This window comes from Protopterus annectens, chromosome 10.part0 (genome assembly GCF_019279795.1).
Source record: "Protopterus annectens isolate FY-2018-M chromosome 10.part0, PAN1.0, whole genome shotgun sequence".
Classification (NCBI taxonomy): domain Eukaryota; kingdom Metazoa; phylum Chordata; order Ceratodontiformes; family Protopteridae; genus Protopterus; species Protopterus annectens.
The window spans coordinates 1,226,759,798-1,226,773,013 of NC_056744.1; the positions used below are offsets into that span (position 1 = coordinate 1,226,759,798).

Here is a 13,216-nt window from a genome sequence, read left to right on the forward strand (position 1 = left end):
TACCACAGAATTTACACTATAAGCACTGGTATGTCAGGGGTAGGTTTAAGAGCAGTGTTCTCTCAAGAAATTAATGTTGAGCAGCACCTTGCGTGTTTTTTCAGCAGAAAGGTAAGCAATGATTAAAGCAGTAATTCTGCCATAGGGTACGTTTTTTAATCAAGTGTAAACACGAAGCTCCAAAAAGCTGGACTGCAAGAAGGAGAACGCCAAACGCAGAATGTAAAAAAGATACAGGTTTATTCCAAATTAAGCACTTTTCGTACAGTAAATACTGTAACTTCTTCAGATAAATTAGAACACTGGGCACATGCCCTTAAATAGTGAAATGTAAAGTCAATAATATCATTAATTAGCTAGGTGATTAACCAATAATGGTTAATCAGATGATTCTCTCAAAGACTATGTAACAAAAACAGTGCTCTTTAGTAACTATGGTTCTGAGGGATCCATAAAAAACATAAAAACATATATACACACACACATATCCACAACTCAAATCCGTACCCTACAATAGAAACACTAATTTAGTATTTCTTATGATACATAAAATATCTACAAGTATAATTATACGTTACAAATGCAAAATATCTAAAATGCTGATTATAACAAGAAATACAAACTCTATATAGTTTGCATTTCATGTTATTATCAGCATTTCACTATTTAAGGGCATGCGCCCAGTGTACTAATTTATCTAAAGAAGTTACAGTATTCACTGTGACGAAAAGCTCTTAATTTGGAATAAACTTGTTTCGTTTTTACGTTCTGCATTTGGTATTCTCCTTCTTGCAGTCCAGCTTTTTGGAGTTTTGTAATCAAGTGTGCCCTCCATCTATTTACTGGGTAGGCATTTCAATTTGCCATCCGACCATGCCTCTTTGCTGTGACTGAGTAAGCAGATGGGTTGTAACACTAAGCAGTAGCAATGGCTCCTATTCCTGCAACTTTGAGTTCACAGTGACCCACAGATCTGCACTAGCAAATCAGAATGCTCATGTGTTTGGGCCCATGTTTTACAACCATCACCTTTTAAGTCCAAAAACCATGGTTTTGTGCTAGGGGTAGTTATAACATGTTAAATGCACCAAATGTGCACTGCACCTTTTTTAAGTCCAAGCCAAATGAAAACAGTCAGGAAAGTGTGTGTGTGTGTGTGTGTGTGTGTGTGTATAAGGAAGCATTGGAGGTAAAAATAAAACATCAGCTCACTTGGTTTAAAAAACAGTAATTTCAAGATTTTCTTCAGCGTATATATATATATATATATATATATATATATATATATATATATATATATATATATATATATATATATACATACAGTCTGTGTAGTCCATCCAGCACTTAGCTGCACTTAAAATCAAAGTCCAAGACTGTATGTCTCTGCTAGCCCCCAGATTCCAGATCTTTAGTTTTGGGAAACTCCACCAAGGTGCACTTTTACACAGGCCCTGATTGAACCATTTAACTCCATTAATACAGAGCCTTCAGGCAAGCTCCTTATTACTCATGTGATTCTCTACTTGAACTAACTTCCTGTCTATTGCTTGTAGGTGACCTTCAGGAACAGTTTTTTTAGGTTCTGGGTAGAAAACTCAGAGACTGAAGGCTTGATTCAATGTAAACTTTGAAAGCATTTTGACCATGAATGACGGGTCTGTTCCTAAACAGACCATATTTTGTGGGAAATCAGATAAAGCTCACCCACTATCACAGCATGCAACATGGATACTCTTCTTGCAGATGACAGAGCAATGACTACAGTTTTCCAAGTCAAGAACATCACATTAGCTTAATGGGCAGATTCAAAAGGTGAAAGGCAATTGCTCCAACACAAAGGTGAGATCCCACAGAGGAGCAACCTGCTTATGAGAAGGCCTCAAGTTTAAAACTGCTTTCAGAAACTGTTCACAAAAAGAGAGGAAAAAAATAGGAAGATTTAGAACAAACATGCTGAAACTGTTGCAAGATGAACTTTATAGAGGAATAAGAAAGTAACTCGATCATTGGAAAAACACTGTAAAGCCAGATACATTCCATGCCAATATGAAGGGAGTAGCCATTGTGATGGAAAGCTAATATTCCTACTTACTATACAGGACAACTTTTTTAAATGCAGACAGTGCATGTTTCTGATGTTTTAACTTACCTGCACACATTCTGGCAAGCTGATACCTATATGTAGTTTCTTCTTCTCATTTCCTTTTGAATCCATTTCACAGACTTTTTGCTTCAATGATAGTACTAAAAAAATAGATTTTCAGAACCCCACTATCCCCTTTTAATTTACAACACCCAAAACTATGTACATTTTTAAAAAATATATATTTTTACTCCTCGAGATAGGAACAATTGCCCCAAATCAATAGCTAACCCACAGGCACTATCTATTTTAAAATTATGGTTACCCATGCTACAGCACATTAGAAACTGTATTTCCTAAGTACTATCCATTCTTTTCTTCCATCTGTTGCCCTCCTAGGTATAAGAAACAGCTTGCATGCTTTTGGGATACATTAATTTTTTGCCCTAAGGAAAAGTGCACTAGCTACATTTAGATAAACATTTGCCTGCTATTTTACATGCAATAAAGTACTAACTCTGCTGTAGAGGCAACTACTTGTATAACTTTATTCTTGCCAATGTACCTTTAAATGTTAATTGCACTGTATCTTGTACAATTACTCAGCACAGTACTCAGAATTATCATGATTAACTGCTTGCACCTGCAGAAAGCGCATCTCCTAACAGCTTTGGAAATGCAAGAATGAACTATCATTTTACATATATTTCATTATTTTGTGATATTTTCAATTCTATTTCTTTAAAACTTGCCAATATAAAAAAATGTCATGTGTAATAGGTGGGAGTATTGGTTTACATTATGAAATGCAGGGTGCAAATAGCAATGCTGCAGGATACACATTTGGACAGAAATAAGCATGAGAATTTGACAAAGAAAGGGTTTCAGGCTGGATATTCAGCAAAATATCAGGACAAAGAAGAGAAGTAATAACACTGATTACTAGAAGGGCTAAAGTAGTTATAGAAGAAAAAAAAAGCCAATAATGGTAGATTGGTGGTAGTAAGGGGCCATTGGCAAGGATTACACTGGCATGTATTTATATTCCATCAAAAACTGTTACTATGCAGCTTAAGAAAACTATGGCAGAACTAATCACTTTTCAGCAAAGATTACTACATGTAGGTAGGGACTGAAAAATAATTTGCAATAGTGAGGGGGACCCTAGAATGGAAGATATAAGAAAATACAGCAGGTTTCTGAAGAAATTCATGAAAATATTGGCTATATGAAATACACAAAAATGTTTACAGTATAAGGAACAAAACTGTTAATAATACTCTCCACAAGCACACCCTACTTGAACATTCAAATAATGAATTGAGGTTTGGTATTTTGGAACAAGTGGAAATAAATCCCAGGGGAGGGGACTGGGAGAGTAGGTAGGAATATAAAGAACTGCTTTGGCAGTTTAAATGAAATACATTTACCCCCCGCTGGTTGGAATGACCACATTTCAATACAACCAGTATTAAAATTCCGTGCAGCTAAACTATAATTAAAAAAAAAATCACACATGAATGATCTTAGATTAAAAATGCCACTTTTAACTGGTTTTATGTTTTTATATTATTATTTACTGTAATAATGAGGTGTACATTTTTTATCCTTTAACAGTTTTTTATTTTTTTTAAAGTACAGGGGAGTATATATGAACTGGGTGCATATTATTTTAAAATTTTAAATGACAGTAATGAATTAATTGATTATTTTGGTTGGATGGCATACAAGGGAGTATTGGGTCTGAATACAATTATTCTGATGATGTCCTGAATCTGATGAGATAAAAGCACTTATGTTTAATGTTCACTGTTTTAACAAAATAAGTTTTATTTTAATTTTCGGTTCAGTCTTTGGCGGTCCGTTTAACAATTGCTGCTACATAATGTTGTCACCTTTTTAGTGTTTACAGTCTTTGTTTGGTGACTTTGAGAGCTATTTTTGGAAACACTGGCTATGGAAATTGTAAATTCCGTAGTAAGAACTAACTCTGACAGAATTTACATATTATTCCCCATTGTACAATAACTGGGCAAGACCGGACAGAAATTATATCTCACAGGAGAATGCACATTTAATTGAAAGCTTCAACACACATAGAATAACTATTTTAGATCACACAATAACAAAAAAAAAAACAAAATAAAAATGTAGGGTAATGAAGTAAAAGTGAGAGACTGGTGCTTTCCTACCTACCTACTTGCTAAAGAGAGGAATTTAAGGAACAGGTAGTTGTAATGACAACAGTCATTAAAGAAAAAGGAAATTTCTTCAGAAGGGATAGCTAGTGAGTGAGATAAAATGAAAATCAAGTATAAAAGTATGGTAGAAATAGAAGAGAAAGCAATGTGGTTAAGAAGTAATAGGAATTCCTAAACTTTTGCAGAATAAGGGGAATCTCACAGATCATGAAGAGAAGCAACTGCAGAGTGCTAAACAGAAAACGAGTATTTGGATAATATGCATGAATTTAGAAAAATTGCTGTTATGCAACTATTTTTTGATCACACCAGAACAGGAAACCTTTTAGCACAATGACTTAGGCAACAGAAAGTCGAAAGGGTTGCTGCCAGACTTAGGCAGCCTATGACAAGAAAAATAACCAGAGATCCTACCGAGTTATTAAACATATTTCAGAAATGTTATGAAAATTTGTATAAAGACATGGAATGTGGAAACCAAGAAAGAGCACACATGAAAATATTTATGGAATACTTCATTATACTAAGGTTAGAAGAAGATGAGGCTCAACAACTAATAGTTAAGAAACAAAGAGATGAGATAAAAAATGGCAATGTATAATCAATCTGCAGGGAAGTCTCTCCAGGCACAGATGGTATCTGTGAAAGTTAAGAGGGAAGAAATTGATAAAGATCTGGAAGATTTTGTTTAATAGTATTTTAAAAGGAGGGGAAGTACCAGCATCATGGAAGAAAGATGTGGTGGCTGCATTATCCAAGAGGTTAAAAACCTGCCAGACCCAGCTTCACATAAACCTACTTCAATTTTAAACAATTGTTTAAGTCTATACTAGCTAAAAGACTGGCAAATGTATTGTCAAAATTGATAGATATGAGTTTATGTGATTTTGTGGAGGGGAAGCAAACATTTGACAATATTAATAGAAACATGATGATCCAGATGGATGCAGAATGTAACAAAATACCACTATCATTGGCGAGTCTTGATGCAGAGCAAGTATTCAACAGAGTTGGCTGGGATATTATGAGTATGGCAAAGGAAGCCATTTGTATTCCCTGACAACATGATAAGGTTAAATGGAATAATATGTTTTAGGATTGGAGGCAAGAATTAAAGTGGAAGGGTACTGGTACAGGTTATGTTTGAACAGATAACCAGGTGAGACCTCAGGAGTGTCTTCTTTCCCTTTGTTATTTGCTTTATAGTAAGTGCCATAGGCAAACAAAATAAGAGACTTAGAAATTCAGGGACATAACTGGTATGGTAATCAAGAAAAGTTGGCTTTATTCGCAGATAAGGACAACACTGTGTTGTGGAACATTCTGAGACAGTTTCAAGTCTTTTCCGGATATAAATTTAATGATGATAAAGCAAAGGGTATAGCATAAATTATGTACTCGCACAAGAAACTGGTTCAAGCAATACATATATTTTTGGGGACATGATAAGATTAAGTATTTAACAATATGGATTAAAAAGGCTTACATTAAAGCAGCTAAGGATATATGGGAAGTGACTAAATGAAAGTTAACAAAAGACAAACTGAGAAACTGAAAGTTTTTGTTTATGGATATGGATAGTGAGATACAAGCAGTGAAAAATGTTAAAGTCCCTTTAGTGATACTAACAATAAATTCTAAGGTATATTTTTATCAACCAGAGTTGCAGACAATAATTAATAGAGAGTTGAAGGAATTTATCTGGGATGGGAAGAGGAAAGAGTTATATGGGATAAGTTGATCCTCCTAATAGAGCAAGGTGGTTTAGGATTACCTGATTTGAAAGGATATTTTAGAGATAAGCAGTTAAGGCTCAAATAACATAAGCATAGGGTTACAATTAAAAGTGCAAAGTGATGATGATGAAGCAAGGGTGAAGTTGAAGAAATAAAGAGAGAATGGGATTTTGGGTGCAGCTCCTAGCTCCTTACAGAGAGCAACAACCATACAGAATATTACAATCATAACGTTGAAGAAAATATTACAGGAACTAATCCAACATTGGAATGGAGAAAGGAGATTTTGCGAATAGGGATGACTGCAAGTAGGGGTAAAGAAATTGACAACAGGGGCTGGAATTTACTAGAAAAAATGGTAAAGAAACCAAGCCATTGGGAGCAAATAATTAGGGAGGAAAAGGTAATGGAGTGGAATGAAACCAAGCAGAAGTTACATCTGCAGGTTAGAGACAAAGTTGCTGTTAAAAAAGGGATAATTAGTAGGGCATATAAAATATTGCATGGTAATTACTAGAATCCATCAGAGGAGGTTAGAAAGACTGGGAAGAGAGACTGGATAAGCAATTCACAAAGAAATAACAGGACAATAGGAGGAAATATGCATGGCTTGCAAATATGCAACAAAAGTCTAAAATATTTAGGATTTCTGCTTGGATGTTTGCATGGGTATTTTTATACTGCAGGCAGACTCCAAAGAATTTTTCCTCAGGCAGATTACAAATGTTGGACATGTAATGGGGGGAAAATGAGGGGGAGGCAATTGGGGACATATTTTTGGGAGTGTAGTAAGTTGATACAGATTTTTGTGTCATATGTTTTATCTATTTCTCATACAATTTCTGGTTTTCTGGCAATCACTGAAGACTGAACTCACTAAATGATGACAAACATTTTAGTTTCAGACTTCATATCCTTCAGAAAATGTATGCTACAGCAAAACCTGTTATTCTAGCAACTTTCTAAGTGCAATATTTAAAATCTGTTCCTGACTTGGGGACTTTGTTCACCCACTATTTTTGGCTTTGCTCTGATTACTTGGATAAAAAAGTTGAGAGGAATGAACTAAGGAAATTATTTTTGAGCTGTGATACAGAACAGGAATTGCTTACACATAGGAAGGCTTTGCTGAGTTTAATTCTGGTGGCTGCCAAAAAAGCACTTACTAGAAAATGGAAATCAAAGTCTATACCAACCGTACTATTGATAGTGTATATAGTAACAGAGATAAAAGAACTGGAAGAAGCTGGATCTTTAGAAAAGGGAAAGAGCAAATTACATAGGAAAAAGGGAATTCATTTACTGACATTTGATTAATAGGAAAGTCCAACTGGGTAAACGCCTATTTTCAGTGTAGACCCTTGGAGAAAAGCACCAAATTATTACAAAACATTAAGAACAATAATTTTACAATCTTCAAAAATAAAACAAAAACTTCTGCAGTTTACTTATAACAAATTAGACATAATATAAAAACATTGGTTAAGAATTGATACAAGGTATATGACAATTATTTAATAGTTAGAGAAGTTTTAGACAGTTTGTAGAGAAATTAAAGACAACTTAGTCTAATACAAATAGGAACTGCAATATGAAGTGAGGAGGAAAACAGGCTTATGGTATATTTAGACAGAAAGTCAAGGAACAGAATTAGATACTAGTAAGGAAGTAAGTAACAAAGGGAGAGTAAGGAGGTATAAGGAAATAAAAGGTACTTCTTCACATTTAGAGATATAGTTTATACTTGTTTTGAGCAAGAACAGAGACAGATTTTAGCTAGGAAGTCTTTCTGAGTAGTTTTGAAAGATGGGAGGGAGGGTATAGACCTGATGGATACAGGTAAGGAGTTCCAGGCCTTAACAACCTAGTACAAGCACAGACAGTGTCCATCAGATTTGCTAGGTTTGTAGGTAGACAGGAGTTTTTGGTCACTGGATCGCAATGACCGACTGGGAACATAGTTGTGTAGAATATCTTTTAGTGCTAGACAGGCTTATGTTGCTGAATAATTGTATAGGTGGTAAGAAGCTGGGTATATCTTAGCTGATGTGGCAGTTCTAACAAATTTAGGCTTTTCAGTGTTACACAGTGGTGGGTTCTGAAAGGGGTATGTGCTGCAAATTTAGCAACTTTGTTATAGCACTGTTCAAGTTTTAATTTTTGTGAAGCTTGAAGGTTAGTAAGGATGGGAGCGCCATAAAGAAAAGTGGGGGGGGGGGGGACAAGAAGTTGCAAGTATAGTTTTACTGTGTTGGCTCTGTAAAGCAACCCTAGTTTCAGATGAGTTTTTCTTATGCAGTTTTGAATATGCAGGTTGAATGTAAGATTTTCATCCACTATCACCCCTAATAGTTTGCTATGAGAAGTGACTTCAATAGTTGCATTATCAAGCGAGAGGACTTTAAATTTTGTTTTTCCATGAGAGAGGGATTTTGAGGAAAAAAATAGTAGTTTGGTCTTTTTTGAGTTGAGCATGAGTTGCGAGTTACAAATCCATGTTTCAGTGGCAGTTAAAGCTTCCTGAGTAATTTTTTGGGGGTGGGCCCTGTTGTCAGATGTACAAATGAGAGTGGAATCATCTGCGTTCTGTATAAGTGTGGCCTGTTTTATGTAAGTATAGAGGGTATTGGTGAAAATGTTAATGAATCGTGGGAATAATATATGCAGAATAATGTTTTGGAGGAGTAATGAGGTTTAAGGGATGGCAGGAATTTAATAGCTATGTAATGTTCTGTATAGAAGGCTATATGTGATGTATAATGTTTACAACTGACAATATGCCAGTATGGTATGTTTTCATTTATATAAATGTATTATTGTCTATGTCATAAGTGATAATTCAATAAAGATGTTTCTTGCTTAAAAAAAAAGCTTCTTAAAAAGTAGGTATATCCCGCCAAAAATCACGCCATTTTATTAGCAAAAAATTTGAACACCAAATAACATACAACTCTTTCTGCTTCAGTAGAAATGTGGGACAATACTCAGAAACACACTTTAAAAAAGAGTGACAAAAAATGATGGAAAGATATAAGCAGAGTGCGTGTGCACCAAAGAGTCAGTGTAAAATCTGTAGACTTGAATGAACTCTATTGCAAAATTGGGGTCTATATCATAAGCACGAAATTTCATGTGTGTAACTACATATACATCGACACATAAAACGCGAACACTGTAAACAGCGAATGGCCACATCCTTAAATTTTTTCCTTGTGAAAAAATTCACACGGCAATTTGCAAAAACAAAAGTTAGAAACCCGAATCAGGTAGGGGGCATCACCCCCCAAACCCCCTCTAACTAAATATACCGAGATCGCACTACAGTAAAGGAAAGGGTAACACTGTGTAGTTGGCCAACTACCTCCTTGCCCTGTGACATATTCATCAAATCTCTTAAATGCATTTCGATGAATGTGTCGCTCATTACGTGTTCGCTTTTCAGCCATTTCGTGCTTATGATATAGACCTGCAAAACTGTACTATACAAGGTCATTTATTTTTGCTTATGAGAAATAGAGATGTAAAATGTGTCCTCTTTTCTTTAAATGATGGTGCCACTAGTTTTCTATACACTAAGTAGCTTCAAAAAATAATGTGCGACAAGGGGAATTCACAAAATTGTGGGAAGGGGTAAATCAAGCTACAAAATAAGGACATACTAAAAATAGGTACATAAAGTGCAGGGGAAATCGGTATGGAAAATAGGAATATTTATTCAAAATAAGACAGTTGAGAGGTCTAAATGATGCTACTTTCACAATGTATTAATGAATTCAGGTGGAAAACTAAGTCTAGCTGAAAGCACCTCCTCCAAACTCCCATGGGGACAAAGAAAAAACATTTACATCTGCTTTTAGGGACTCAAAATATATTTCACAATATACTCTCTCCATTGAAAGCAGACCTAGATGTGGCCAAGCCAAGAGTTAAAGCAGCAGGTCAGACTGCCAAACTTGTTTATTCTTTAAGAAGAGGCTGGAAGGAAAGAAATGCATCCGGAAAATCAATTACTTAACTTATTTAAAAAGCAAGTTAAATTCCTTTTGTCAAGCTAAAGAAACTGCACATTTTCACAAAGCAAACAACATTATCAGCTGTGAAAACAAAATAAGCCATAATTCAGTGCTAACATGTACATCTGCAAGCATGAACCATGCTCTTGCTATTCAGACTAAAAGTAATGCATGTCCATAATACAAATGAAAACAAAGCCATACCTGGATGTCTCCTCAGAATTTTTGCCAGTCCTTCAATTATTTCTTTACAATTTAATTTCTGAAAATAAAAATGAATGCAGTGACTTAAACAGAAAAGAATTTAAATGACTTGCACACCTTGTTTTAAAAACTTCTATGTTAAGTCCCAGAAACCTTAAGATACTCCCTTAATGAAGCATTTTACTATGTGAATGCATTTCACACACCTTAGAAAATACTTCAGCTAGGAAATTCCTCTATCGTTCAATATCACTGCTGTATTCTATAACACACCTCAGTTTCTGCCACAAGTGTGTATCAATGAAGTACACAGTTTATCTGTCTCTGGCAGAATCGGTTACAAATGGCTATAGTCTCATCAGGACAACAAAATTATTATAGCTACCCCTGATCATGGAAAGTAACAATATAAGATTGTAAGCCATCCTTAGAATCAGGGGAACCACCCCCTCCCTTAACCACAAAGTAATTTTAACATATACCTGGCACCAAACATACTCACTCACAAAAGGGAAAAACAGTAAAGTCTCAATTTTACCTTAGTAACAAGTAGGAAGGCAAAAGAAATGCCCGAAAACATGAGACTTAAAAATTTTCAAGAATGGAACTGTGTTGGATAGCACTAGATTCTTGCATAAGAAGTCAAAAAATGTATTAAAAGCCTACCTTCCCACACAAAATGTAAACAGTACTGCCAAACAGGACAGTATGGGAACAGCAAGTACACTAAACTTTTTTTCATCACTACTATGCAAGGCAGTTTCCTGTCTAATCTAACCTGTGTGTGTAGCTGACATATTTTAAATTACCCGTCAATGCTGCTACTCTAAGCCCACTTCCTATCTCCAGCCTTTCTGGAATGCTGAGTAGTCTTATAATCCACTACCTGTTTATCTAACCACTCTAATTATCAATTTTTGTGAAAAATGTACTTTTTAACACCTAAATTGAAGTTTGTACCCATAAGTTGCTACACATGTCCCATGCTATCTGAAATGCTTTGCACATCTGTATTATGTCTCAACTCTCCCTCAAGTGAGAAAAGATTTAGATCCCACACTCTCTCGTGCATTTTTCTGTTACATCATTTACTACCTTCGTCAAAAAAGGAAATATTGCCAGTTGAGCTATCTGGAATTTTGTAAATAACTGTATGTCATTTGTGAATATTAATATGATTTATACAGAAATGTAACAAAAGGAGATACAGCCAGCCCAGCTATTTGGAACTTTGTAAATTATGTCTCATTTGTGAATAGTAACATGATTCATATGCCTGTGTTACAAATGTATTACAACGGTGTCATACTGTGCAGACGTGTGCTGAAGAGATATTTTTATACACTGCTGTAATTGTTTAGATGTACGTGTTTTAACAGGAGATTAACTTGCAAAACTTAAGAATAGTTGAGACTGAAATACTTTATTGCTGGGCCATAAACAAGAGATGTTACCTTTCAGTTTTAGTCAACAGGAGACAGGATGTCTACACTAGGGGACTCTCTATGTTCCCTTGAAAGAGAGATAATTACTAGGCTTGAGCTGTAGAAGTGTTTTATTGTTTTATGACTTCCAGGATCTGCAAACATCTGAAGTTTATGTATTTTCATGGGGAGATGCTAAATGCTAGCAGTTTCTAGCAAGGGTTGTTTTTCACCTGGGATAGTCAGGTGACAAAAAGTGATGTCATGCTGCAAGTATCCCAGCAGTAATGTTTTATACTAATTTGAGAACTTTTTGAAAGAGTGACTGTGCATTTTGTATTTTGTCTTTGACATATCATCAGCTGGAAACATCCAGTCACCACATTTGCACTTGCCTTGCTGTAAGTAAGTTAACTAGGACACAGTAACTTATTTTATATATAGTAAGAAACATAGCTGAGCTTAATTTAGATGTTTTTCTTTATTTATTTGAGACTGTTCTGCAATGCTGTTTTAAATATTTCTTGTGATTTTGAACTCTGAAGTCACTGTGAATACATATTTAGTATTGCCTTGCTATTTTATTAATTATTAAATATATTTACACCTTTCAATTGTGGCTGGTCTGTCTAGAGATACTCAAGCTCTTAAGAGTACTTGCATATCTATTTGGTGACACTGTGGGCCACTCATAATAGCCTTGCTCTTGGTCACACTACCATTTTGATTAATAGTAGCATTACACAGTAGGATTGGCCACCCTTTGCTAAGGGCCTTAAAGTAGATAAGTAATGGCTGGTGGTGGTGGAAGCTATAGTCTGGGCAGAAGGGGGTATAGCTAGTAAACCTGTGCCAGCCTTTCCCAGGTGTGTGTGTGTGTGTGTGTGTGTGTGTGTGTGTGTGTGTGTGTGTGTGTGTGTGTGTGTGTGTGTGCGTGTGTGTGTGTGTGTGTACAGCAAATCTCAAAGTGTGTGTGTCAGTTACTTGGGTAGGGACGTGAAGCACTGGTTGGACAGAGAGGGTGCTGGCGTTCCTGGCTTGGCCACTCAGCTGAGATCTCAACTCTATAGTTGTGCCAGTGGGGAGTCTTATTGGTGATCTGAAGAAAGAGGGAGAAACAGCCCCAGACTGACTGTAGTCTCTGTGTGCTCTTAAGGGAAATTGCACTTTACTGTGTGTGTACTTTTCATCCTCCAAGTGTGTATGCCCCCACTGTTGCCAGTGGTGAGGACTAAGGCTCCTTGATTACTGGGCAAGTGTTGGGGTGTCACAACCTTTCTGTGCAACTTCTCAACTAGCTAGATACCCTTTTCCTTTCATGGACACCAAAACTGAAAAAAGTGCTCCAAAAGTGATAGCCTAAGGAATCCAAGAGTAATGTAGCTATTCTGTTCCTAAAATCTATTCTAAGAATATGTACCAGTATCTTATTGGCCTTGCTACAGCTTTTTCAGTTTGTAAATGGTAGTACATTTTTTCAGCCAATACCACACCAAGGTATTTATCTGTGCTTTTCAGAGTTACTCCTACAGCTGTCATTCTGCATTGGGAA

At 35.8% G+C, this 13,216-nt stretch overlaps 1 protein-coding gene across 1 annotated transcript in view; it reads right to left on the bottom strand.

The window, feature by feature from the left end:
- Positions 1-13,216, bottom strand: part of TUT4 (terminal uridylyl transferase 4) — a 3,240,181-nt gene that overhangs the window by 1,204,642 nt on the left and 2,022,323 nt on the right. The window contains exon 17 of the mRNA XM_044086854.1: positions 10,241-10,298. Coding sequence (XP_043942789.1) covers positions 10,241-10,298 — 58 coding nt within the window. The remainder of the gene's footprint in view (positions 1-10,240; positions 10,299-13,216) is intronic.